The sequence below is a fragment of the Anopheles merus genome, chromosome 2L, assembly GCF_017562075.2.
Source record: "Anopheles merus strain MAF chromosome 2L, AmerM5.1, whole genome shotgun sequence".
NCBI classification, from domain to species: Eukaryota; Metazoa; Arthropoda; class Insecta; order Diptera; family Culicidae; genus Anopheles; species Anopheles merus.
In genome coordinates, this window is record NC_054083.1 from 22,984,893 (window position 1) to 23,012,074 (window position 27,182).

The 27,182-nt window shown below is 44.7% G+C and overlaps 6 protein-coding genes across 10 annotated transcripts; 4 read left to right on the forward strand and 2 right to left on the reverse strand.

Moving 5' to 3' along the window:
* The first annotated feature begins 3,606 nt into the window (after positions 1–3,606).
* Positions 3,607–5,019, forward strand: LOC121592432. 2 transcript variants are annotated; one of them, XM_041913859.1, is made up of 3 exons: positions 3,607–3,911; positions 4,000–4,185; positions 4,271–5,019. In XM_041913859.1, the coding sequence occupies exons 1-3, from the start codon at positions 3,827–3,829 to the stop codon at positions 4,870–4,872; spliced, it is 873 nt and encodes a 290-aa protein (XP_041769793.1). In that variant the 5' UTR covers positions 3,607–3,826; the 3' UTR covers positions 4,873–5,019. The 2 variants fall into 2 exon arrangements, with proteins under 2 accessions (XP_041769793.1, XP_041769794.1); XM_041913860.1 differs by having other exon boundaries at positions 4,289–5,019.
* A 1,651-nt stretch (positions 5,020–6,670) lies between these two features.
* Positions 6,671–9,537, forward strand: LOC121594291 (bromodomain-containing protein DDB_G0280777-like). The gene is made up of 3 exons (XM_041917389.1): positions 6,671–6,820; positions 6,895–6,981; positions 7,285–9,537. The coding sequence occupies exons 1-3, from the start codon at positions 6,742–6,744 to the stop codon at positions 8,229–8,231; spliced, it is 1,113 nt and encodes a 370-aa protein (XP_041773323.1). The 5' UTR covers positions 6,671–6,741; the 3' UTR covers positions 8,232–9,537.
* A 1,250-nt stretch (positions 9,538–10,787) lies between these two features.
* LOC121592227 (adenylate cyclase, terminal-differentiation specific-like) lies at positions 10,788–12,967 on the forward strand. Its single transcript, XM_041913634.1, has 4 exons — positions 10,788–10,933; positions 11,012–11,095; positions 11,333–12,508; positions 12,571–12,967. The coding sequence occupies exons 1-4, from the start codon at positions 10,855–10,857 to the stop codon at positions 12,615–12,617; spliced, it is 1,386 nt and encodes a 461-aa protein (XP_041769568.1). The 5' UTR covers positions 10,788–10,854; the 3' UTR covers positions 12,618–12,967.
* A 1,267-nt stretch (positions 12,968–14,234) lies between these two features.
* On the reverse strand, positions 14,235–17,172 carry LOC121592843 (keratin, type I cytoskeletal 9-like). 4 transcript variants are annotated; one of them, XM_041914679.1, is made up of 6 exons: positions 16,875–17,172; positions 16,482–16,499; positions 16,150–16,161; positions 15,077–15,172; positions 14,534–14,882; positions 14,235–14,442 (listed from the first exon to the last, which is right to left on the reverse strand). In XM_041914679.1, exons 1-6 carry the CDS (start codon positions 16,966–16,968, stop codon positions 14,433–14,435), a joined length of 579 nt encoding a protein of 192 aa, XP_041770613.1. In that variant the 5' UTR covers positions 16,969–17,172; the 3' UTR covers positions 14,235–14,432. The 4 variants fall into 4 exon arrangements, with proteins under 4 accessions (XP_041770613.1, XP_041770615.1, XP_041770614.1 ...); XM_041914681.1 differs by having other exon boundaries at positions 14,534–14,843; positions 16,875–17,165; XM_041914680.1 differs by lacking the exons at positions 16,150–16,161; positions 16,482–16,499 and having other exon boundaries at positions 16,875–17,171.
* Positions 17,173–21,847: 4,675 nt separating this feature from the next.
* On the forward strand, positions 21,848–23,075 carry LOC121592842 (28S ribosomal protein S15, mitochondrial-like). Its single transcript, XM_041914678.1, has 3 exons — positions 21,848–22,299; positions 22,375–22,570; positions 22,648–23,075. Exons 1-3 carry the CDS (start codon positions 21,954–21,956, stop codon positions 22,940–22,942), a joined length of 837 nt encoding a protein of 278 aa, XP_041770612.1. The 5' UTR covers positions 21,848–21,953; the 3' UTR covers positions 22,943–23,075.
* Positions 23,056–25,402, reverse strand: LOC121592841 (SH3 domain-containing protein Dlish). The gene is made up of 3 exons (XM_041914677.1): positions 25,002–25,402; positions 23,662–24,782; positions 23,056–23,593 (listed from the first exon to the last, which is right to left on the reverse strand). The coding sequence occupies exons 1-3, from the start codon at positions 25,048–25,050 to the stop codon at positions 23,429–23,431; spliced, it is 1,335 nt and encodes a 444-aa protein (XP_041770611.1). The 5' UTR covers positions 25,051–25,402; the 3' UTR covers positions 23,056–23,428.
* Positions 25,403–27,182: the final 1,780 nt, after the last annotated feature.

Here is a 27,182-nt window from a genome sequence, read left to right on the forward strand (position 1 = left end):
TATCTCACTGAGATGCATTTTTTGCTCATTAAGACCACCCTCTGCTCTCCCTTGACGGCGCCATTCATGGTAATGGTTTACGGGACATTCGAATTTTGGGCAAGGCGAAGCAGTCTACACGCCAGATCGTAACCTCTTCGCCAAGAATGAGCTTTATGCGCGCGCTGATTGATATTCACCACGCGTCACACGCAAGCCGGACTTACGCCTGCCTCGGCCGATTGACGTTTGCTCGCGGACAATCGGGACCAGCAGCTGGCAGATAGGGCTGGCCCGCATTTGCATAATCGAATTGACCATTGAGTGCTTCAGCTTCAGCCCGGACAGCGCCTTTCGTTCCTCGAATCGTTCTAGCGGTAGGTGCGCACGAGAAGGGCCCAAAAGGATAGGGATTTGCGTCGACGGGCAACTCCCTTTCGGGCCGCGTGATTCATGGCGCTGTGATTCATCGCGAGCACAAGTGATCGCGTGAGTGTAAGGGTGTGTGTATGTGCTCTTCTCTGTAGCATAATTTATTCGCCTGGCATTCATCAATCAGCGGACACATTTTTATTGCTCACGCTTTTTTTTGCCGAGATCGGTGGATCGGTTGTCCCGACGCGGAACGAGCTGTGATTGAAATGCTCATACACCCTCGTCAGAAGATCCCGGATGGACGCGAGACTTAGGGCGTTTTTTCTGCATGAAAAGTCGTACACAAACCCATGGAGACTGGGGGATATTTATAGTTCTTTTTTATCGTTTTTGAATTTAGCCCCGAATCTGTAACACATCCGTGAGCTCGTACATGCTAGCTATGATTGTTTTTATGATGTTTTATTCTCCCCTTGGTGCAGAAGAGGCCTCAGGAAGGATTGTGAGGGCATATGCTAGGACCCAAAAAAAAACCCAAAACTCTGATGACGAGCTCAAACAACTGGGTCTTGAGCCCGTGATCGGTTGCCGCGATCCATATAAATTGACGTGATTGACGTTGCATGTGCCGAATTCGAGCTTGTTCGCACGTCCCAGATTGGGATAGTAAGTAGTTCTTGGGGAGTTGTTTTTTTTTTTTTTAATTTTAGATCAACCTATGCTGATTTAACGCTGTGGGGTGTTGCGAACTATAACAAGAAATAAAAAAAGGCAATGACAACGGAATGATTTTTTGTTTGTTTTGTTTACAATAGAAGGTTTGTAAAGCCTAATCATGTGATCGGGATATAGTTATTGAATTGATCGATAGTATTTTATGAAATTAAGGCGAGTACCGTATGACTTTGTTATCACAATTAACAAACTTCTAAAAGGCTGTTCTTATGATAAATAAAATTCCGTACACAGGAAGGAAAACTATTGTTTGTAACTAACTAATTAAAAAATATGTTTAATATTGACTTCAATTTTCTGTAAGTAGTATTTATGAATTGTGATTACTTATGTAGCATTATATTTTACAAAGGTTTAGTTTTTTTAAATCAAAATTTTAGAATTATTTTTTACTGTAACAGTTACAGGGTTTCCCACGATTTATTGGTCAGTTTCCATGATTTTTTGGTGCGTTCCCACGATTTTTTGGTCGTATCTCATAGATTTTTGGTTCGTTCCTATAATTTATTGGTATTTTCCGATTTGATATCAATACAATCGGACCAAAAAATTCTGGGAAACGGCCAAAAATCGTGGGAACGCACCAAAAAAATATGGGAACCCACCAAAAATTGATGGGAACTGACCAATAAATCGTGGGAAACCCTGTAATAGTAAATGTGTGTAAAAAAATTAAAAACAGAATTGCATACATTCAGGCGTTCAGTGCGAATACACTAAAGCTTGCTTGGTTACCCCGAAGTTTAATGTTTCGTTCATAATTATTCTTTTTTTTATTGTTTGCTTCCCGTGCGATTTATCTCAACATCAGGATCATAATAGTTTTTCCCATAAAAAAATGTCTCTAAAACTATCATTGCCTAGTAGCTCACATGCTGGTTTCCATTGCTGCTTCCCCCATCTTGCTAACTGTACCTCATCTGCAACAACACGTTCGAATGCTCTGTTTCCTGTTCAGCATGCAAAGAGCAACCGATCCCACCATAATGTTACAGATTTATGTGCAAAGGTAAGCTTTGTTTCCCATGATTTAGGTGGACCTCCGGCGTACGCGACGATCGCGCGAGGTCGAAGATCGTTCCTCAAGCGTTCGATCGTTTTCTTTTTTTCGAGTGTCACTCCAAGAAATCTAGCAAATTGGCAACAGCGACAGCCACGCAGCTGTTCTGTATTCTACACCTTGCCCAAAACGTGCGGCATCGTTTGATGCCGGACTTGCAGTCCCCTGTACTCCGGTAACTGAACTCTCCAATAGCCCGTACATTTTGCAGCAAAGTGTCATAAAAACACATAAATTGTTGTAAAAAGTTTTACGATCGTTCTTGCGCGGGAATCAAACCCCATTTACCCAGAGCACGGTTTGCAGATAGCACCCAACAGCTCTTTTGTTTGTTCTTTTTGCTATCCCTGTCCCGTCTTAAAGTCATCTTTGTAGTGGGTCATCCTACTCTCGATTTAAAAAACGTTCAAGCTCAAGCTCCGAGAGCGTTTAGGTCGTATAATTTACGCTTTTTATTTATGTTTTATTACCATCACATCATGAATCTTATTTCAATGAAGCAATTATCTTAATGCTGACAGCTTCGGTGTGTGTGCGCGCACCCAGCAGGCGCACGTGATTCTTCTCAGGTACCGGGGACCACTCCACTCATCCCACTCATGGGTCACCTTTCGCCTGCTAGAATCGATCGGTGGCTAATTTTGCCAAAATTATCATACAATGCTCCCCTCAATTCGCTGGTGGAATGCGCATCCGGAATCCTATGCGGGCTACTAGCACGGCCGGTCGGCGATACTAGCAAGCGAGCATGATTCTGATCGACCGGTGGCAGATGGCCGTCCCGGCGACAGATGTCACGAAATGATTGACATCGATTTCGGTTGTCGGCCACTCGCCGTGCGCGGCCTAGTCCGGTCGAAATTCAACGAAATATCTTCAATCATATCGATATTAGCGACGAGACATTCATGCACAATGAGTTCTGTCGAATTTCGCGATCAAGTGATCGACGGAATGGAGGGGAAATGGAAGTTTATGAGGGACCGAGAATTAAGGATATTAATAGATGATGCAACAATTTGTTCTTTTAACTAACCTCAAAGCGTTTTTTCTGTGTTCCGAAGATCGTTCAAAGATCATCTTCAGTTGTTGTTTTTTAAAGCTCTCGTTTTTCCCAGTACCCGCACACCCGCTCAACTCCCTCATCGACTACACGGTCATTACAACACTGCAACACTTCTTTGGGACAGCTTTGTTTGTTTTAAATTTATTCCTAAATCTAATAAAATCAATAGCCGTACATACGAAATGAAGCGACGGGCAGACACCGGCGACATCTGCACGGTACGCCGTGAGTGACGGTGTGACGGAACGGATGGGAGGAAGACACACATGGGCAATAATACTCTTACCCATGGGCTGCATACCAACGAGGCCGGCCAAAGCACCGATGGGCCGGACGGTTGGCACAAACCATCGGTATAAAAGGCGTTGATCCCGGGCATGATGGTTATCAGTCGGTGCTGGGAGATCAGTCTCGGTGGACACGAGATTCAAGCCACGTGTGTTACTGTTGCCCGGGACTTTCAGGCAAAAGAAAAACAGAAGCCAATCAACGATTTAGAATAAAGTTTTCTCCAAACGTAGCTACGTATTCAAACGTGTTTCAAACGGCAGTGAGTGGTTCCCGGTGTGAATTAAGGCGTGTGTAGTGCGTGTGGCATACATTTAGGCGTCATGTCGTTCTCAAGCGTTGCCGTGTTGGCGTTGCTGTGTGGCGTTGGGCTTTGCTTTGCCTATCCGTATCCCTATCCGCAGAATGGTGCGTTTGTGTCGTTGGTGTACCGTGCATTAGCTCCAAACCAGTGACCATTCAACTGTCTTTTCTCTTTTACCCCTTGGGCTTGCAGCGTTCATGTACTACCGCAATGCACTTCCGGTGATGGCATACCCTCAGCTGCAGCAAACCGCCATGTATCAGCACGCAATGTACCAGAACCAGCGGCTACGGCAGAACTATCAACGTCGTTCGGCAACGAGCGGGGTGGCCGCATTTGCCGCCGGAGACAACATCGCCACCGGTACGATTCTCAAGGGTAAGTTTTTTTGGTGACGCATAAGAAGAAACTTTTCGCAAACGCGTTTTTGCGGCATTCGTCTTCGTTCGCTACCATTTAACAGCTGACTGCCGACCCGCAGATCCTGCTGTGGAGGGTTACCCTTCGGTGCAGTCGTTTGCCGATGCGTACCCAGCGGACGCGTTGCCCGAGAATGAGATCCCGCTCAGCGACGATGGTGAACAGTTGGAGCAGGATGGAAATGCCGGGGGCGAGCTAGACTTTGCACTAGACAACGAGGAGCCCCTGGAGGATGTGCCGGCTGTTGCTGCTGCGCCGCTAGTGCCGACGACAACCGACAAGCGCAAGAAGAAGGTTACCGTCCAGCTCGATTCTGCCTCGACTGAAGACGATCAGGAGGATGAAGAGCAGGTAAGCTTCGGAACGCGTCGTGGTGGTTCGGCCGGTCGTCCCGCCGGAGGGTCTGCTGGACCCATGTTCCCCGTTACGTTTGGCAGCACCAATGGCGGTGCGATCGCTATTGCTAACAGCTACAGCACGGGAAAGGGTGGATCGGCTACCAGCCATGCCACCGCTTATGGCAGTCCAGCCTCGGTTCCGGAGGAACGTCGGCGGGCTGTTGTGCTGCAGCAACAGAAGCAGCACCAGCAGCAACAGCAACAGCAGCGCAGCATTCGTCCGGCTAAGCTGCGAACGAAGCACTAAGGGTGCGCATACTGTCGAACCAGCAAGGTGGTGCTGTCGGTGTGTTGGTTTAATTTATTCCTAGCAGTTCAACGTTTGTGCGATAAGCGATAAACCGAACGCATGTGCATGTGACTGGCCTAATAAATGTTTACTTTATCTAACGAATGACGAGCCCGTGTTTGGAGTGTTTATTTCTTCGTATGCTAGGGTGTAAGAAGGTTCGTTGCTTAGTCCACCGCATACTTTATTTACGCCTAAATGTAGGCAACGGATGCGTAATTTAAATACCTAATCCAAATGATCCAATATACACTTAGTTGATGGGATCTAGCGTAATTCAGAGTTGTTCAGAGTTTTAGTTAGTACACGTCATGTATTATGTCAAATGCAGTCTTTCCATAAGCTGCAGGACCTAGACAAACAGAAATGAAAAAAAAAACTCTGATGCACGGTAAAATTATATCGCCATGCAAATAATGACTGTTTTTGATAATAAATTCATCCAACGCCTCTGTTTTGGGTGAATCTAATTTATCAATGTCATTATTTCCAACATTGAGAACAGCAACAGTTAAGTGACCTTGCTCAAGGCTTTGAAGCAGTCCACAGTCTAGACAGCTCAGCATCAACGAATCACCCAATAAACCTGGTCTAGATATAAAAGGTTGTCGTACATGTGTAACAGAAATTCCAAAAACGATTGAAATATGTCCGTATTATCAAACGTGTTAGGCTGCCACAATAACACCTACCGCACTTTCTAATACTTCCACTGACTTTACGACCACTGATACTGGAAAACAACACCAACATCACAGGCACAAGTTTGAAAGATTGTACACGCAACAGTTCAATCTGAGTAATTTTAACATGGTTGTCAAATGTGGATACATTTATTCAAAAGTGCCATACGAGCGCCCTCCGATATTCTAAATATGTACGGATGTTAAGCTAGGCCATACTTCTACAAATACAATTTCTTTCAAAAGAACTCGTTTTTTACGTTCGTCACCTTTGCCATCCAAAACTTCATCCATGGTCATATATATAGTCCGAGAACGAAGTAAAACACACACGTTCACAATTCTATAATCAAATTCCAATCTCTCTTTCAACGGCAAAGTGTGCGTGTCTAATATTATCAACCCGTTTTGGATGGGTACCCGGAAAATTTATAGCTTCAACGCATCAAACCACTTGTGAGTTCGGATTCGGAGGAGATTCGCCCAAAATTGCACACCGCCAATAGGATTACCAATAAGTTTGTAGTATTTTCAACCGAGGATTTACGAATTTTGTAAAAAAAATTGGTTCACGTTACGTTGTTCTGATAAATCTGTGATCCCCCCAGATACCTAAGATAATTGAGTTTCTTAATACTTGTGTACAAGTGTGGTAGAAGTAATTGCTTACAAGTGAACTATCGACATTCGTCGTCTGTTTGCCAATACCCATATGCGATGGAATTCCCACTTTTTGGATCAATCCTTTTGTTTTTATTCGATCGAGAATGAGTTGCCGAGATACTTCAAGTGTATTTTTCATGCATTTTTACACACTCTTCGTCGAGCATTATCTCTAGTTGTCCATCATAAATGTTTTGTGAGGGATAAGAACTTTTGGTTCTAAAAAACTTGCGCTAAAAAGCCACTGTAGCAAAATTGCATATTGTAAAAAAGAAATCCCAAAAGAAAAACACTTCAAAATAAGAGTGTAACCCGATCCAGCTTAAAAACACTTCGAACTTATTAGTACTCCTCAACACAAACTGGTTTATCATTCCTACATTTTGAACTCCGTAGTCGCTAGATTCGTACAACTGTCTCGATCGACCATTAGTTTCCGAACGACGGCCTTGTGTGGCACACATCCAACTTCATCCGCACGATGAAGCATTGGTATGGCTTTGCCATTGTAGGACTTTGTTTGCTGCTAGAAAGGACGAGCTGTGCGCTGCAGAAAGGAGGTAAAGTGAACAGCACTGGCAACAGGCAAACGAAATAGAATTGATTATTTTTGTATTGTTTTTTTCATGTTCAGCTATCGAGCAGAAAAAAACGGCGAATTATTTGGTGAAGGAGAATTCTGTAGCACGTGTAAGCCAGGTGGAAATAAATACTAATTATGGTGAGTTTCAATGATGGATTATGTTTTGGCTTCATTTACACTGGAACAAAATGATCTTTAGTGAAGTTGAAGTGTTAAAGTGATCAAATAGGAATCTGCCGGACGTTCATAGAAATATTAAAGCTTTTTATTACAACTTCCTCTCTTTTAAAGAAAGTACAGGGTTTTTGAACCCAACCATAAGAAAGATCTTTAAAGATAAAATTAATTTCAACTACTTTATTCGACCAATAATGAACAATACTGAAATTACATTTTTAAATATTGTACGCATACACACTAAAACCTTTTTCTCGATTACAGATCCAAAAAAAGCCACCACGGCAACTGCCAGAAGGCCGACAGTGCAGCAACCTAAAATATTAATAAACGGACAACCAATACAGAATTTTCAGTCACTAGTGCAGCAAATTAAACCCACCGTAGCAAAGTCGAGTAAACGAGTTCAGCAAGTGCTAGTCATACAACAGCCACAACGTGTGGTCCAGCAAACCGTAGCATCAGCTCCAAAGACTCAAATTATTAAGCTGCAGAAAATAGTGCAGCAGGTTCAACCTAGTAGAACAAGTGCTCCACGGACTCAAATCATCATACAACAGCCACAACGTGTACAGCAGGTTCAGCGAACCGGGACAAATGCACAGCGCACTCAAATCATTATACAGCAGCCCCAACGTGTGCAGCAGGTTCTGCGAACCGGTACAAACGGTCAGCGGACTCAAATCTACTTACAACAGCCTCAACGTGTGCAGCAGGTTCAGCGAGTTGGGACAAACGCACAGCGAACACAAATCTACTTACAACAGCCCCAACCTGTGCAACAGATTCAGCGCATCGGAACAAACGCAAAGCGGACGCAAATCTACTTACAACAGCCTCAACGAGTGCAGCAGATTCAGCGAGTCGGGACAAACACTCCCCGTACTCAAATCATCATACAACAGCCTCAGCGTGTGCAACAGGTTCAGCGAATCGGGCCTAACGCTCAGCAGACTCGGGTCTACATTAAACAACCCCAGCGTGTGCAGCAGGTTCAGCGTATCGGTTACCTTACAAGTGCTCCACAAACACAAGTAATAAGGCTGTCGCAACAGGCGCAGCCCATTTCAACGGCAAAAGTTCAACAAGCATTTGTAATAAGGCAACAGCCACAGGTAATACGCCAGCCACAGCAGCGTATCGTAACAGCGCAATATGCGCCTGCTCAGTCGCAGAACAAGCGCGTGCTGGTCCAGTACCGTCAGGGGTGAATCTCAGGTTCAATACTAACTTAGGCATCGGTCAAAGGTCGAATAATTCGTTGATCCTATGTTCCCGAACACGTTTGGTAGCACCAATGGCGGTGCGATCGCTATAGCCTACAAGCCAAGCTCGGGAAAGGATGGATCGGCCACCTGCCACACCACCGCTTATGGCAGTTCAGTACAAGGCGACTGTCTGAGAGCTATTGATCTGCATTCGTCTGGCTAAGGCATTTCGAACAAACAAGACAAACATTGTCTCAAACCTATCAAATTCCATACATTTTTCATGTGCGATGTCTTGTTCGATTGGTGTTAGACCGCCGGGCCAGTTGCGATCGAAAATTTACCGGATTTTCGTATCATTTTGCAAAGTGACAATATCAGCCACTTTCCCAAGCTCGATAAATACGGGAACGATCGAAGTGGTTATCAAAAATGACATAAATAGGTGGTTTTCTTAAATGATTTTAGAACATTTTGCCATATTGCAGCGATTACTGAGCAAGACGCTCGTAAAATAAATTAAAGTAACCGTTGTACCCAACTAACTACAATTATCGTTCCTCTTCGATCGAGTTTGGGGAAAGTGGCTGTATCTCAACGACTGTGACATATTATAAATGCATGACAAAATTGTTCTAGTTTTTCTACTTAGTTTTTAATACACCACAACCTGATTTCAGTTTGACAGTGCTTTGTGACATGTTGAGGAACTGCCTGATCATTGTGATGGAAATAAAATAAGGACGAGTTACTGAAAAAAACTTCTTCTTCTTATCCTAAAACATGAAAATAATGAGGCTGATAAGGCCAAAATAATCCAAATCCATAAATAAATAAATATATAGGACATATAGAAGATAGTCACAGATTGTGTTTGGCATTAGAATAGCAGCTTTTAGTTGTTGTTAATAATTCTACATGGAAATAATCATTTCTTACGCGCAAATTATTCTACACGGAATTATGATTTTTTTTTTTAATTCTTTATTAGAAATTACATATAAGTCATTTTTGTAAAAAGAACACCCCATATGATTTCTCTAACACAAGTATCGCGTGATTATGTAAAAGGACTTTCAAATGCAGGCCAAATGATGACCTGTTCGTGTTCAAGAACTGGAAAATAATTGTAAAAAAACCTACAATTCCACAGCTGTATCATTTTGCGAGTCATTTAAGTCAGTAGGTTCAAAGTCTGCACAAAAAAGGTCTTGCAAATGGTGAATAATCTTGTTCATAAAGAAAAGTGACTCGGTAAACCCTGTAAATATATACGATCTGTCCAACCAGTCGGATGGTGCTGTTGGTTTAAGGGTTTCGTAGCTGTTCTGAATTTGACGATCGTCAAGCAATAAACCGAACACATGTGCGTGGCTAAACATAGATTAGTAAGTGTTTAATGTTAAATCTTCCAAAATATCCCAGATAGTGTAATGAACGATAGTGATCATCCTGGGAGGCGTCTCGGGTTGAGGTGAGTTGTCATCCATTGAGAGCTGACTTATCCAATCCATAACATCTAACAAATGACAAGCCTCTTTTGGAGTGCAGTCAGCATGTCATCGTGGACTCACAATAATTATTTACTTAGTTCACTTTATGATGTGATTATTTACGCCTAAATGTATGCTACAATTGTAGCATAATTCAAATTCAACGAGCCAATATACACGTGTTTGTTAACAACCAGCAATTAGCATTTTTTTGCTGCGTTCGCACTGTGCTACTTATTAATAGACTCTCATATTCTACTGTGATTGTACTGTGTCTAGATATAAAATTATGACGTGATCAGTTTATTGGCAACATCAAGGACAAAACACAGTCCAGTCCAGTCCAGACCTTGCTCACAACTGCGAACCAGTTTGCTGGAATAGCCTACATTGTTATTCTTGGTTACAAAAAACACTTAATGTCCTCTGAATGCAAAATTGTGGTCAAGTATAAACTCGAAATGAAAGAAATTTCGTTCCAAATTCCAAAAGACAGTAAGATCGCAGGCCCAACGGAATCATTTGAGAAGTTAGAAAGCTTTTGAAATTAGATCCTATCGATCCATTCAAAATTGGCGTATGCTACAGATCGCCCACGATATGCTAATCTTGAGGAAGATTAAGCTAAGCCCTACGCTTTGAAAGAAATATTCTAGCATAAGAAACCGGTTTTTTACGTTCATAACATTATTATCATATTTATATCACACACACATACATACTATCAGTGTGGGGTAGTATCGCCGCCAATCGGCTCTCTGTGAGCATCTTATCATGCCAGCACTTCATCCGGTATCGTACACTAAGTCGGGGAACGAGTTAGAACACATACACACACTGGCCGATTCCGATTTCCCTCCCAGCGGCAACGTGCCCGTGACTTTATTTTATCAACCCGGTTTTGGATGAGTATCGGAAAATGTAAATTCATAGCCAAACGACATCAACCGCATGTGAGTTCAGTTGGATGATAGTCGCCAAAAATCGCACCCCGCCTTATGTTAGACATAATTTTTCAAGACAAACCGGTTTATTCTTCCAATATTCTGACCTCCGGTGTTGAAGTCGCCTCTCGATCGTGCTTTAGTTTGCGAACGACATCTCCGTGCGGCACATCCAACTTCATCCGCACGATGAAGCATTGGTATGCCTTTGCGATTGTAGGACTGTGTTTGCTGCTCGAAAGGACGAGCTGTGCACCACAGTTTGGAGGTAACACGGACAGGGTATCGATAGCAAGTGCATGTGAGCACGTGTAACTTATATTTTTTGTTCTTTTCTTGTATTTAGCTTTCGCGCGGGCAAGCAGTTCGAAGTACGTGGTGAAGGAGCAATCGGTAGCACGTGTGGGCAAAGTGGAAATAAATAATTACAGTAAGTGGAAATTGATATCTAGATTTTAACTTTTTTTTCACAGGACACTTATGATCTGTAGTCAGTTTGGACTCTTGTGCTTGTGAAGTTTGTAATAAAAAGTCGCGAGAATGGGCTTCTATTTTACATGTGTTTTATATACATTCTTGTTTTAATATAAAACACAACAAGGTTACTGTTTGAAATTTGAAAGTAAGTTAGATACAACTATTAACGACAAGTTTCATCCGATTACAGATCCCTCCAACCCCATCACGGCGAATGCCATCGGTTCGATTGCGTCATTGCGTAATCAGTTCAGGGTACAAACCGTTTTTCAAACTCCAGACCAACAAATTCGGCAACCTCAAGGAATAAGGAATCCGCTAACAAATCAGAATACTCAGCCAAACTTGGCACGTGCTCAGCAGACTACGTTCCAACAGATTAGGCCCACCGCTGGAAGAGTTCAGCAGTTTCAACCAGCCAGGATAAACGCTCCCCAGAATCAGGTCATCACGGAGCAGCAGATAGTGAAGCAGATTCAACCCTCCAGGACAAATGTTCCCCAGAATCAGCTAATCAGACGGCAGCAGATAGTGCAGCAGTTGCAGCCTACTGGGGCAAATGTTCCCCAGACTCAGCTCATCAGGCGCCAGCAGATAGTGCAGCAGTTTCAACCCACAGGGACAAATGCTCCCCAGACACAAACCATCAGGCGACAGCAGATAGGGCAGCAGGTACAGCCCACTGTGACAAGAGTGCAGCCAGTTCAAGTAACAAGGCGAACGCAAATAGTGCAACAGGTACTACCGACCCGGCCAAACGTTCCCCAAACACAAGCCATCAGGCGACAGCAAGTAGTGCAGCAGGTTCAGCCCACCCTGACAAGAGTTCAGCCAGTTCAAGTAGTAAGACGTCAGCAAGCAGTGCAGCAAGTTCAATCTACCAGGACAAACGCTCCCCAGACACAAACCATCAGGCGACAACAGACCGTGCAGCAGCAGCCCACTGTGTCTAGAGTGCAGCCAGTACAAGTGATAAGGCAGCAACAGCAACCACGGGTAGTAAGCCAGCCACAACCCATCGCAACAGCACAATACACACAGGCTCAAACGGTGCAAACCGCCCCTGCTCAGTCACAGTACGAGCGTGAGCTAGCTCAGTATCGCCAGGTTCTGGCTGAATACCAAGCACAAACAGGAGGAGCAGCACCTCAAGTGTACCAGACCCAAACAGCAGCGCCGCAAGTTTATCAGGCCCAAACAGCAGCGCCTGTAGTTTACCAACCCCAACCACAATACGTCCAAACATACGCACAGCCAGTCCAACAGCAGCCGTACTATGTGCAGCCGGCCCAGCAGCAGCCATACTATCAGCCGAGCACCGGTCGATCCAACACTTCCGGCGGCAGGTCTTCAGGTTTCTTATCCAGTACGTATGGATTTGTTAGTGTGTAATGAGTGCAATCAGTAAATTATCCTTATTATTTTCAGCTTTCGCGAATGGATTACGAGCGCTTACCGGTGGATTGTTTGGTTAAATGAATGGAATGGGGCCACCTAGCACCGGTACCATCACCAGCGAAGCAGATCAATCGAACAATCGTGTGCTTATGGTTCAAGCGTGTGGTTCAACAGATGCTAAGCATGCGTTTTTAGTTCGTGACATTTCATTTGAATTCAAATGAATTCATCACGTGTTAAATACAATAATAGGAAACATAAAAATATGCTCTCAGAATGTTACACCCAACACGGTACTTTTATTTATTTGTTGCGCTGTTAGGGGATTTTCAAAGCAAGTTTTTAGGAATTTGCTCATGTCTCACTATATATAGGATGAAATAAAAACGATAAGATTTAAATGGAATAATAAATATTTCAAATCACGTGATAAATGATTTGGGAATCAATCTCATTTTTGGTTTCGTCGCTTGTTCTACACGTCGAAGCTATTTCAGTCTGTCGTGTAAACTCTAACCTATGTAGAGGAAGGTGAAGGTGATACACGTCTGTAATGCGGATCGATAACCTGTTTTAGGGGTTTATATTTTTTAATGTCGCACAAGGAGGAAGCTTTTGGCGTAAAGGGTAGTAAATAAATCGATTGAACGATTTGTATTGGTCGAGGTTATCCACAGTTCGAACACTACAGCCCAAAATATATCCCTTCTAATCACCTCCTGCCTTCTTTTCAATAATTGACAAGTCTAGCACTGAGCGTTGGGCTATTTTAATACTACATGATAAAACGATTACAGAGTGACCTCAAGATTTTTAAGGGTCTCGTTAACAGTTTTGATTGAATCCTACTTTTTTACTGCCCTACATTCTTTAGATTTTGCTCCACGATATATTGACTGGCTTATATATGTGGCTTATCATAATCATCATATAATTTTGAGAAAAATCTAGTAAATCGTGACAAACATTCAAATATGTTTGGAAAACGGTGAATATTCCGTGGAACAAATAAAACAGTAGTAACATCTAAAAGCAATGAAAAGCCTTAAGAAAAAGTCATAAGCTCATGGAAAACTTTGTATGTTCTAGTGGCAATCTTGTTGAGTGGCAAACAAATGTTTAGTTGAATGTACCTTATCTACAAATTGCTTGCCAAGAAGAACGTTATATTTTAAACTTAGAATTAACCAACCGATTGAAAAAGGCAAATGACGCCAATTGGCTCAAAGCCTCTATAATTTTTTTAAGTGTACCTTATCATATGTGATATCTATCAATAGTCAAACCTAAATTGTTGACAGCTTGCATTTCACAACTACCAAGGACACAAGCGACAATAAGAAGGTCGAAACTATTGACGACATTTTAAGTGGACTGCGGCATTTCATCTTCCCAAAATGACTCCAACAAAAATCATTTCTCAAAAAAACATGCACACAAAAGGTTCGTCTCTTGTGACATTCACCAGCGCATTGAAGTCTTTTGATCCGGACAAACCTATGGCCTACATTCGAAGGGCGTAACGCTGTTAACCTGTTTCGTTTTATTTTTCGTGTGTGTTTTTTCTTTCATTCTCTCTCTCTCTCTCTCTCTCTCTCTCTCTCTTTCTCTCCCTCTTTCTCTCCCTCTCTTTCTCTTTCTCTCCTTCGACACCATAAAAGCTGACGTGTAACAAACTTGCAGCAAAAGGGCGGTTTCAATTTTTCCACGATATTTTATTCATAAATAAACATATAGAAATAGCTTACAACACGAAAATGGCTTCAGCGCAGCCGAGAACGACCGATTCCGTTCACGGCCAATATCTTGACGATGTAAATGAGTGGTTGTGTCATCTATCGCTACCAGCTAGCGACGTTGCTTATTTACAGACTCCAAAAGGGTCGCTTCACTTAGAAGAACCTGCAACAATGCACCACGATCACAAAGATATTAGTTAATATTAGTGAACATTGGAAAGAAAAGTGTTTGAATACTCGCACACGATACTTACAAACCACCGCCGCCTCCACCGAACGAATTGGCCGACGCTTGGGCATTGGAGGCCGAACCACCGAAACCTCCCAAACCGCCGCCAAACGAGGCGGACTGTGCCGATGCCTGTGCACCGGATCCACCGAAACCACCGCCATGGCCACCGCCGAACGAGTTAGCGTTCGAGTTACTGAACGAGCCCGAAATGCCGCCTAGACCGATGTTGAACGAGGCGGACTGTGCGTTAGCCTGGCTGCCGGAGAATCCACCACCACCACCACCCAGCAGACCACCGACCGGACCACCGTAGTGTCCACCATAGTGGGGGCCTGGATACGGGCGATAGAAGCGTGGATGGTGTCGGTATCCTTTTCGTCGCGAACGATCCCACGGAAGGATTTTGTTTTTGATTTGAAAAGGAAGAAACAAACCAATGCACACGAAATGATTAATACTGAGTTTCATTTAAATGAGGTATCACTCCCCCTCCATCAGGCATTTGCTATCAGCAAAGAGCAAAGAGACTTCAACAGTATCAGGACGACGAACTCAAACCCATTACCTGGATCTACGTATCCGACTGGGGCTAGTACACCGACCGGCGCTACACCGATCGGTGCTACCGCTACTGGAACCGGAACCGCTACCGGAATAAAGCCTAAAAAAACCGAACCGTTACACCGGAGTGATTAGTAGCAAACTACTTTTAGCTAGAATTAGGGAAGAGGAGTTTTGGAAGGGATTGTGTGCTGGGGAAGGGAGGTTGCGACGCAGTACGGTCTTCACCAATACAGTTTCAGGAATAGGGCCGCTAAGTGATCTTGACTACTGCCAGTTAGTAAAAGAACAAATAAATTTGCACACTGAACAACAAAGCAAACACTTTGCATAAAACGGTTTATCCAAAACAGATCGAAAGATGCCCGTTATCTCAAACCGACCTTCTTGTGTGCGAAGGTCACTGTTAACTGTCTGCTCGCAACGTATTCTTTCGATGGATTGGTAAACATATTCTCTCGTAAAAATGCGTGCAAACGATGGCAAAACAACATGCTAAAGATGTCAAGACGATTGGTAACTCAATCATATAGCACCCTGAAGGAGCGACATGTACATCGTTCATTGCTCCATCACACGCTATAACCATCAACAGGTAGCATTCGCGGGACGAATCTTTTTCACCCGGTAGGTGGGGTGTGAAATGTTAAAGAATTTTGGGGGATCTTTTTACGAAATTTATTCAACGCGTGGGATTTTATCGTTGCGCCCCCGGTGACGATCGGTCGTATGACAACACGAGCAAACACGAGCTGTTTGCGGAAGCGTAAAGATCAACAAAGATAAACAACGAAAGAGATTCTGCCAAGTGATTCTTGGTCAAGCAGTTTGTTATTTTTAAATGATTGATGAGAGAGCCGAAAGAAGAGCTTTTTTTTACTCAAACCCAAACGGGATTGCAAAATAAATTGATAAAATGGGGGTTTGAAAATAAATATTAAAGAATCATTTGTTTTTGCGGGGAAAAAGTTGTTTGAGAACTTAATTATTAAAAATTTCGAAAAATCGTACTGCGTCCGTTTGTTAGCAGGAATGGATTTTAAGGAAAATTACAGTAACCAAAGAACACTATCATACCTCTACGTAGTGCTGTTTAGTGTGTGTTTAAATGTGTGAATCCATTTATAGTCATGTGTGTTGTGTGTGTGTGCATGTGTTCGCATGTCGAAGCAACACGACAAAAGCCAGGAAGGTCACAAAAGATGCACGTGGTGCGCGAGATGTATCGATTTCGTGTGCCGTGTTCGAGAAGCAGATTGTAGACAATTGAGTAAAGACGGTTGGTTTGAAGCAAACATTAGCACACGCCGCAACACGCGTCATAATCAGCATCATAATCGTTGGGGATGGATAAAATTTAACAGAGTATTATTTTGTTGACATTTTTTTATATTTTTTTGTCAGACTACCTTTCCTATAGAATTTTCCTTTGGTGTAGAGCAAGCAAACAAATTTCGAATCACACAAATATTACCGACGAATTGATCGACACAACAAATTCACCATTGTACGAAAGCGGCAACACCGGGCAGAAAAATAAACAAGGAAAATATGTGTTAATTTTCACTAACTCACTACTTATATTAAACTACTTAAACTAGCAGTTAGTGTAGTAAAGCTAAAAGGTTGTTTTCCACACAACTGACTCCCAATGGCGCTGTGGACTGGAAAAGCTACACCAACAACTTCTACCGCCTACTGCGATACCAAACTACAAGCCCAACGGCTTCACTACACACTGCGTTTCATTACACACTGCGCGCCCTCTTGCGGCAAAAGCAAACCATCTCACGATGTAATACCTCCTCCAAAGCCGGGATATCCGAAGCCAAACTGGGGCGCCGGTGCAGCAACCGCAGCGGCCACCAGGGCCATCAACACTACAAACAGTTTCATGCTGAAACGGGGTGCGGTGGTGACTCTTCACAGATTTCACAATCAAACAACAACAATCGGACAGCGGGTTACAGTGTGGTACGGTAACTTCACGATCACGCGATTCCGTGCTTTCCGTCCGACGACGCTCGCGCAACTGCTTTCAATCGATAGACAAATAATGGTTTTTATGCTGCGCTGGGCACGGTTGTCCCTAGCGCTGCGAGCTCACTGTTGTCGCAGCATCCCTTCCACGGGTTTTCCCTGCTCCAACAAAACAACAACTCCTCGCGAACGCCCATCGAACATTAGGGAGGGAGAGAAGCTGTAATGTTTTGCCGTCTGGGCGTCTTGAAAGATATTACAAGATCACGCGCGCGGTGGGAAACGGTGGTCGAGCAAGGTGACTTGATTGAGTCACGTTGATTTTATTTTCGGGCTGTCGCGCTGGCCGGTGGACGCCGTTGAAGATCGACGCACGTTCAAGTTCAAGTTTTACGCACAGCTTGCTGATCGGGTTTTGGGTTGTGTTTGTGTGCGCGATGTTCCGAAGTTTTCCGAACGGGTCAGGTCAGGAAGCGAGCATAACATATCCTTGAGAAGCGCCGTTTCTTATTCAAATGTCGTTGACCGTTTGGGTGCATGGGTGGGATGGATGGAACGGACGATGAGTGTTGCTTGAAGATGGCATGGGTCAGCGGTATACAGACGAGATGGAGGATGTTCTTCGGGCAGGTTTCTAGAAATGGTTAACTGTTTCTAGTGCCTAGTGTTCAAGCTGTCCCATTAAGAGCACAGACGCTGACGCTGCTATGATCGTTTTACAGTTGTCTGTGGCTGGACGGGCTCGTCCAAGAGGTGACACGGAAATGACTACAATGAAAGAGATAGTTGGCTGGGTATTTCCCCAGTGCTACTCTTTTTTTATTGCATTGTTCAGATAGGTCCCCACCCATCAGTAACGACCCCAGCATTGCCCGACCACGATTGTCTGCAAAGAGAAAATAATGATCGTGACCTTCGCTCTCCATGACACGACATGTCTTCTCGTCCGTACGCCCGATACACAACCGAATGTAACAAAATCCTTCAACACTAATCGCACTCTAGTAGTACGGAAAGGGATAGAATATACATAAAAAAGATCTTCCAAAAGTGTACCCTGCAGCTGGATCGATTCCAGCACAAAGTACAAGGCCTACTGCTTTGGGTGGTGTGTGCAGATCAATCAAGTGTGCGCGGTAAAACGGGTCGTCGGGGGCTTCTAAAAAGCCACCAAAAAGCCGTGACATTGTGCTTACGTGAAAGGTTTCACGACGGCGGCGGCGGCAGTAGTAGCAGAAGCCGGCCGGTGAGTAACCGAAAGCTTCGAGTGTCTTTCCATTATTTTTGCTCTGATTTTGTTGTTATGTTATCCACTCATTCGGTGATCATTGGTGATATGCTGCTCCGTTGACCTGGAAGTGGTTTTGAAGGAAATCCAGTGAAGGGACTCACCTATATCGAAGCATAATTGGTACATACACTACCCTATGTGGGACAGAAACAGGACATTCGAAACCTCAAGGTCAGTTTGTTTGTGGCGTAGAGTTTTCATTTTTGTTTTTATTCACTTTCCATTTCTTTTCTGTTGTCTTGTGTTTCGTTTCAACCCTTTTGGTGTAATCGGTTCTGAATCAAGAGATCACTTCCTGGATGGAGTTTTTCAGTTAATCTATTCTGAAGATTTCTGGAACTTCACCACATAAAAAATGTTTACTTTGCAAATCATCTCAACAGTATTCAACAAAAGGGGGGCTAATGAGCTATGATGAGTGCGTAACTAATTGATGATTATGCTTCATCATCTTCTTGGCTCTCTGTTCGCGCTTCTCAGCGCTATCAGTTTTATGATCGTCTTGTATTTAAGCTGTTTTGATCTACGTTTTTGTAAAAAAAAACACCATAAACCTGTTCTACTCCTATTCTGCAAACAAACAAACGATGCTATCCCATTGATCACATCCGGCTGGGGATTAGATTTTTTACATTCTTGTCCTGTTGTGTTTGGTTTTGTCGCGTTCTCCATAGAAAAAAAGAATTAAATTATTCTGAATCACAGTGCTTACGCATGTCTGAGACTTTTATCACTGCATATTCTAATTGTGGAGAGGCGCGGTGGTATGGGTGGTATTGATATCTGTTTTGTGGGAATCCCCACACGGGACTATCATTTCCAGCACATCCGCAACCGAAAGTAAACAGTGGATCGAACATCTTAAGCGGAGAGTCACGCAGCTCTGGTCAAGGTGCAGTCGATCAGAGCAGGCGTTCGTTTGACAGAGTGCGCTTAGGGTGTGTTAGAGAGATGGATGCCGCGATGTTTAGTGTATGTGAGGGAATGAATGCGGCATTCAGAGCTGTAAGCTGCAGAGTAGCGCAGCGAGTTCAGTGATTAGAACAGATGTTAAACGAATCTTACGGAGATGCTGGAATACGATGTGCTTACCCATGAATAGAACGAAAAAAAAAAGAGTTCTATTGATAACTTATACAACGAACTACAACATAACTTAGATTTGGAGCGTACTTTACGACCTGAAACTGTTAGCCAACTATTGGACAATTAATTGAAAAGCGTTCTACTATTGAATTCTAACTGTAGCTGAATTAAGGTCGAGTTTGCCCCAAAAACTCGAGAAGAAAAACATGAAGTGGCAATATTATCGATAAAGAATTAGTTGGTCCCGTATAGAGATGGGTTATCTGGAACGCACCCATGGTTCCGCTCTGGTTCTAGCAAGGTTAGCACCGATTCCGACTCCAGAGAAATGGAATCGCTAGCTTTGCCGGAATTGGCAGAATCGTCCGGAATCGTTTGGAATCGACCCGGAATCTTCCTGAACCGTAGTCGACCGATATTAAAGGATGTGCGTACGGCTTTAACTAAATTCCTGTGGTAGGTTCGATACATGACTGGACCGCTCCCACATACCTACTATGGATATAACAATAAGTCATACTCTTTGTTATTTATTTTGTGCTGATGTTACATTGTACCGTAATGCTTTATGTTATTTATTGCTACCCTAGGCAACTTAGATAGTTTATAAGATCAGTGATAAGGCCAATGATGGCCAATCGCTTAACCAATAAAAATTAACAAATAAGGCGTCGTTCGGAGTTGTTCGTAGTCGTTCGGAGTCGGAGTCGTCCGGAGTCGTTCGGAGTCGTTCGGAATCTTTCGAAGTCGTTCGGAGTCATATGGATTCATCCGAAATCGGCTACAGACGGAGTCATCCGGAGTCGTCTGGAGTCGGCCGAGGTCGGCCTTTGAAACAGAGAAGAAGTTGTATAAGAAGTGCACGCGCAAAGTGAGAGACAAAAAACACAACGAAAGGAAATGTCTGATCACAAGCACAAAACCTCCTGTTGACTCCGGCCAACTCCGATTCCGGTCAACTCCGAACGACTCCGAACGACTCCGGACGACTCCGGACGTCTCCGACTCCGAACGACTCCGGACGACTCCGAACGACTCCGAACGACTCTGACTCCGGCGATTCCGAACGACTCTGACTCCGGGCGGATCTAGTGATTCCATTTTGCCGGAGTCGGAATCGGACTAACAATAGTTGGAGTCGGATCGGAGTCATGGGTGCGCTCCAGAGAGCACATCATTAATTCTGACCCAGTTCCGTGTTTTTGTGAATTTTGCCAAACTATAGCGTCGTGGTACAGTCGTCGACTCGCATGGGCTCTAGTCCTGACTAACTATCCGGCTATCCGGATATATTCTGACTAATAAATCATCAAAAGTCAATAGCAAACAATAGTGTATCAGACAACCCAAGCGCCACAGATTAAGCTTAAACGACTGGAAAATTGAATATCCATAGAAAAAAAATGAAAGCTCCACAGCTTCATTGGTTTGATCAATAGATGGCGTATTACAACTCATCATTATATTGCTATCCTTTTCTTGCAATGTGTTTCGACAAGTTGCATTTTATTATGACCTATATAGCCTTCTAACTTTCTGAGCAAAAATCTATATAAATGGTCGTGTGGTTAGATACGTGGGTATCATCACCAACGACCATTACTCAAATCTCACTTGCTTCAGTGCTGGTGGTTTCCGTTGGAGTTTAGTATTTAAACAATCGTATCGCAGTTCTAGTTCTAGCGATGCATAACTTCATTGCGAAACCATACAACAGTACAGAAGAAATGAGAAAGCTCTCCTCCAAGCGATGAAGCTCAACTGGTTGGGGTATCCCACCAACAGATAGCGCCACCAGCTTTTTTGCTATTTTTAGAATACATGAGTCGTTTGGCGTCTGCTAAACGAAGTCTTTCTATATTCCGTTTAGGTAGAGAGCTTGAGTCGTTTAGAAGCCGTTTAGTGGTCTTTTAGTGGATTTGTGGCACTTGGGAACAGTCAGTCTCATCAGAGGCTATAGCGTGCCTAGACTGACCATTATTTAGGACCATTTCAAATATAGTACTGGACTTACCAAACGTATTGAGTTCGCTCTTCAATAAATTTAAAGAATCATTTTTACAATAACAATACAATAAAAAAACAACAACACACGAACAGGAAACACTAAACAACTTTGGTGAGCACCCCTGCAATGACTGCTGTATAGTGGCGAAGCTTCGCAATCTGTCGTCTAGGTGGCAGCACTGTATTATGGCAAGGTCAAACCCTGTTCGACATTCCTAATTTAACGCGCTTAAAATTATGCTAATTTTAGGCAAACTGCTATGTAATTTATCATACAAATGGCAATAACGTATTACGTAAATGTAATCGAGTATTTTGTGTGTAATTTTTAATTTACCTCCCTCACTCCTGTCACATAATTGTCAGTTTGCCTGAACATGACCGTACCTTCGCCATTCCCATCGTCCAGTGACAGGAAGAAACGTAAACAAAAAAGAAAAGAAAAAAGTCCCCATCGGGGAAAGAAATCGTGGTGTCGGTCTTTCGTAACAATAATAATATTCAATAATTACCAACCATGAACGCGCTCGCCAAGCTGAAAACGCTCACCCCCAGCGTCAATCAAATCGTACGCACGTACGCATTAAAATCGGACCTCAAAATCAAATGGGTCCGACCGGAGAAGATCCCGTGCTACAAGCCGGAGAAGTCGGGCGATTTGCAGTCCCTGCCGACGTTTGCCGGCACCGAACTGATGAAGGATTACCGTGACTCGAAGGAGCTGGAGTCGGCCAACGAGCATGTGCGCAATCTGTTCACCATACAGCACAATCGGCGCCGGGAGATGGTGGAAAACTTTAAGGAGGACATGGTGCGAAGGGTGTACCGACACGAGCTGGACTACGGTTCCATCGAGGCACAGCGTGAGCATCGAGGGTGAGATGGTTTGTTTAGGTTCTATTGGTGCTGATGCCGCTATTCCGCCTCCCCTTTTCCAGTGGGGCTGATGACGGCCAGGATTCGCAGCTTGCAAGACTACATGGAAAAGTTCCCCCGCCAGTCCGTTGTGAAGGTTCAGCTGAAGGAGTTGATTGACAAACGCAAGCGCTTCCTTCGTTACCTGCGCCGATGGGACTATCGGCGGTTCGAGTACATGCTGGAGAAGCTTGATCTCGTGTACAAACCCTATCCAACGTAAGAGAGCATATGAAATGCCCTATTTTATGAGGGAAATTTAATCAAACCTCCTTTTGCTGGCATCATATTTCAAGGCATTTCCACTGGATCACACGCAAAGACTCGTTGCGCAAGCTGACCAACATCCACTGCGACCAAATCAAAGAGACGCGATTGGAAGAGTACCGCCGGCAGTTGGAATCGCAACAGCTTGACTTTCTCGAGAACAAGCTGAAAACGCTAGAATTCATCCGCAAGGAGCAGACGGAATGTCAGGTGCCGGTGACAGTAACGAGCGATGAAATTAAAGCCGTCCGTAAGCAATACGAAGAGCTGAAGCAAAAGCGAGCGGCAGCAGCAGAAAGCTTAAAAGAGCCCGAAGATTCGTAAAACTTCCCTCTTGGGAAGATACACGGTGGGTTAAGCAAGGAAGAGAATGCGACGAACATGGGTTTATTCTTTTCCGTTCACTTTTATTTGTATAAAAAAAATACATTAATACGAATAAAGTTAATAGACTTGAGCTAGAGCGCGTGTATAAAAATATAAAAATAAAATACAAACGTTCACAATTCAAAAAAACGGTTACACTACGGACCATTTCTAAGGGGGAATGAGGAATGTACCGGTGCCACGAATCGACGAACCGTTCGTGTGTGTGTGTGTGGACGGGACAGGGAAAGGGGGACAGAGAACATATAATGCTTAAACTACAGGATTATTCTCGCAACTGTCTCACACTTCGACATGGAAGAAAACGTTTGTCTTATTACATTCTACGTTGCTTGCGCGCGCGGTTTACCAATAAGTTAGAAACTAACCAATAAAGGAAAGGAGGAGGGGCCGTTTTGAAACGCGACCAAGCACGGAACACCTCTACAGACTCGTCATGGCAGGTGGGCGGGCGTATGCTTTGGGAATAAAACCGTACTTGCGGGTTTTCGGTGCGTAGGCCCACAACCATCCGTCGACGGTTTGGTTGTTGAGGTCGGCATAGATCCAGTCGCCTCTCCGTACGCTCAAATCGTCTGGTGCTTGTGCCTGAAAAAAGGGAAGAGGTAGAAAACTGTTAGTAGGAAAAAAGCACGTGTTTAATTGATCATCCTTACCTTGTAGTCGTAGAGCATTACCAGCTCCGTGCCATGATACCGTAGATCGTCCGATCCGATGCCAGGTTGTTGCTGATGTTGCTGCTGCTGCTGCTGCTGCTGTGCCTGCTGTTGATGCTGGGCCTGTTGCTGTTGCTGCTGTTGCTGCTGCTGATGTTGACCACCACCACCACCGCCGAGCGTCATATTACCTCCGCCCATCGCTTGCAGACTGTTCATATCGTTACCGATCGATCCCATACTATTTACACCGCCCTGCTGCTGCTGCTTCCCCGCATGGCCCTGCAAAATGTTCTCCGCCGGGTAGACGAACCCGGACGGTATGAAGCCCTCCTGCCCGTCGCTCCGCACGATCCAGAACCACTCCGGGTCCTCCCGGTTCAGCACGGTCACAAACTCGCCCCGCTCCACCGACACATCGTTCTCGTCGCGCGCGATAAACGTGTACAGCACGATGTACCGACCGCTCGGGTCCTTGGCGAATGGCAAGAAATCGGGCTCGGAGCTGAGACTCGCCTGCGAGTGCTTCAGCGCGTTCGTGAGCAGCCCCGGTCCAGTGCTGTCGTCCAGCACGTCCATACTAATGTCGGGCATACCGCCGTCGGTCAGGTCGGCCGCCGTCAGCCCGACGCCATTGCCGAGCCCCCCTCCACCGACCACCAGCCCGGTCGTCCCCGGGCCAGTACCACCGCCTCCTCCACTACCTCCACCGCCATTAACACCACCACCACCACCTGCACCGCCGCCTGGGGCACCCATGGTGGAGAGATCGCGCGGCAGCTTCTTCTTGATGGCCAGATCGGCAAGCTGCGTGTTGAACGGGGCACAGTACGAGTGCGGTATGAAGCCTTCCTGCCGCGTGTCCTGCCCGATCACGTACACCCAGTCGTTCTCGCGGTACAGTATGTTCACTATCTGGCCCCGCTTCACCTCCAGCTCGTCGTCCACGCAGGGCGTAAAGTCGTGCAGCACCACCATCTTGCTGTCGGGGCTGAGACCGTGCTCCTTCTCGATGCCGACCCGCACGAGCGTTTCGATGCTGGCCGATCCAGTGATGCGGCCCATGCCATGATTGAGCCCGAGACTGCTCGACAGATCCTTGTCGATATCGCTTCCGATCGCTGTGATCACGTAAAGAGAAAACAACCAAATTAACTAGGTTGCAATGTACATACGATCACCAAAGGAATGGAAAAACGCATTGATGACCGATCGGATGGATCGCAACCAAATCACCACAGGGCATATGGGTGTGAGCGATCGCGCTCGCCCAACATCATCATCATCATCACCATCATCACACACACGCACGGAGTGGCTGAGCTCCAAAACATACTTACGTTTCTTCTTTTTCCCCCGTCTTATGCGTACGGGACAGAGGAATGCCATTATGGGAGCAGCTCGCCTAGCAGGCTTTTCGGATGCTCAGGGGGGTCGGTCGAATGGGAAGGAACCTGTGCGAGGCGCCACGGGTCCAAGTAAACGAAACGGGGGGCGCGGGGGACTGGCCTATTCCGGATTGTGGATCTGCATTGTACCGCGACGATCACTTTTCACTGTCGCAAAATCGTTCACCACCGAGAAGGAAAAAAAAACAAAAAGGCTACTGCAGACGACGACGACAACGATCGACCGTGATTCCCACGGGCCAATGGAATGTTATTTTTATGGTAGAGCGTTCAATCGAAACGTCACGGGTGACCGTATACAGGTTTTTTTTACCTGGGGCGTAGGCTGTCTCACTCTCCTGTCTGCTCGTCGTTTGACTGCTACGATCGCGTAGCACATGTTGACACAACAACAAGTGGCATTCAACTTGCTTGTGTTTTTTTGGCCACCCTTTTTTTGGCCATCAAGTGCCGGAGTGCTTACCCATAGTGCGTATTTATCGTACGAAACCGGAAACGAAGCGGAATGCCGCAAAAAGGTACACAAATAGCGATGGAAGAATCGGAACAGTGAACCACACATCGTAAACACGTCGTAGCTTGCATGCAAACCGCAGGCCGAAAATCGGCCAACTCTACAAATCGGTGCGATATTCCCTCGCTGGCGATGCTTTTTGTAAGTAATTGTGAGAATTTTTTTGGGTTCAAGATGGCCGCTATAAAGCTCGCGCTGGTGTGCATTTCTGGTCCCAGTCTTGCGGTGTTGCGGGCGTGCGGCCGCTTTAAACGGCGTTGCGCAGCATTCCTACGGTCTTTACTCGCTTCGTAACCTGGAGCAACCAGGAAATAAAGTTGACAAAAGTTGGCAAAAAGTGACACAATTTTACGTTCGCCAAAAAGCGTAAATAAACAGCTATTTAACGCAGTTGTGACCTATTGCTATGATAATAATGCTAAAATGCATATTTCTAATTGATTTATGTACCTATAAAGTACTTCTTAAACTAAATATCGATGATATTCAGATGTTTGAGGTTGTTGTCGTTCATGTGTAGATTTTTGATGCCGACACGAAAAAAGCTGCAGTTTGCAGTTGAAAAGCAAGTTTGACAAAGTTATAAAAAATGTCAACATTTGTTACCTCCGTGGCCACGCGCCAATCAAATTTAATAGCATGTGTACTAAACTGTAGTCAACTTCAATGCAACAACAAAATTGTCAACAAACAAAATCAACAAAATTGTGCATTTTCAATTGATATCACCTCCGTGAGTTTGTTTACGTTTTTTCACGCTTCCGCATGAGTGAAAGAGACGGCACGACAAATCGATCGGTAACAAAGGTGGTCGAAGCCAAGTGAGTGAGAAGGGGGTGGGGGGCACAAAAACACACCTCGAAACGAGCACTGTAAGCGAGCAAAGGACGAGTAGAGAAAATGAGCGAGAAGCAACAATTTTCGAACGTCACAAACACTCGCCTTGCGCTGCGGGTGACGTGAGTTTAATCACGCACGTACACACCCCCAAAACCAGGCGAATGCACAGCAAGCACACACACACACAGGCAAATCATACGTATGGAAAGCATAGCACACCACCACCCTGCTGTCGTACGCACACTACACACAATTGCAGTGAAAAAGTAGCAATCATTACGTACGTGTGTGTGCGTGCGTATTTGGCAAACAGATTTGCAAAACCCTCTTCTAATCTGCTTGAGCCTGGTCGACGACGTGTTTTGGCCGATTTATTAGCGGCATGATATCGATAAATCTCCGTACAGTTTCGGTAGCGTGGGAGAGATTGTGAAGATTGTGTGTGTGTGCCCTGTGGGGTATGTGGAAAGCAGTTTGAAGCATTGAATGTGTGAGATTTGATGAAAACGAAAAGTGTTTCCAGCCTGAAGGTTGAATGTTGAATCCGAAACAACAACAAAAAGAAAAGAACCAGCAACGAACCATCGAGACGTGTGTTGAAGGCGACCAGAAGGTGAATCGTTCCATCGTGTGTGGTGGAGTCAAGGCGGAACGAGAATCTTCAAAGGCAAGGTATGTAATGCAGTTAAAAGGGTGAGATATGTTCCCCACCCCCCTCCCCACCAACAAGGGGAAAGTGCATGGTTGCAGCAAGTGCA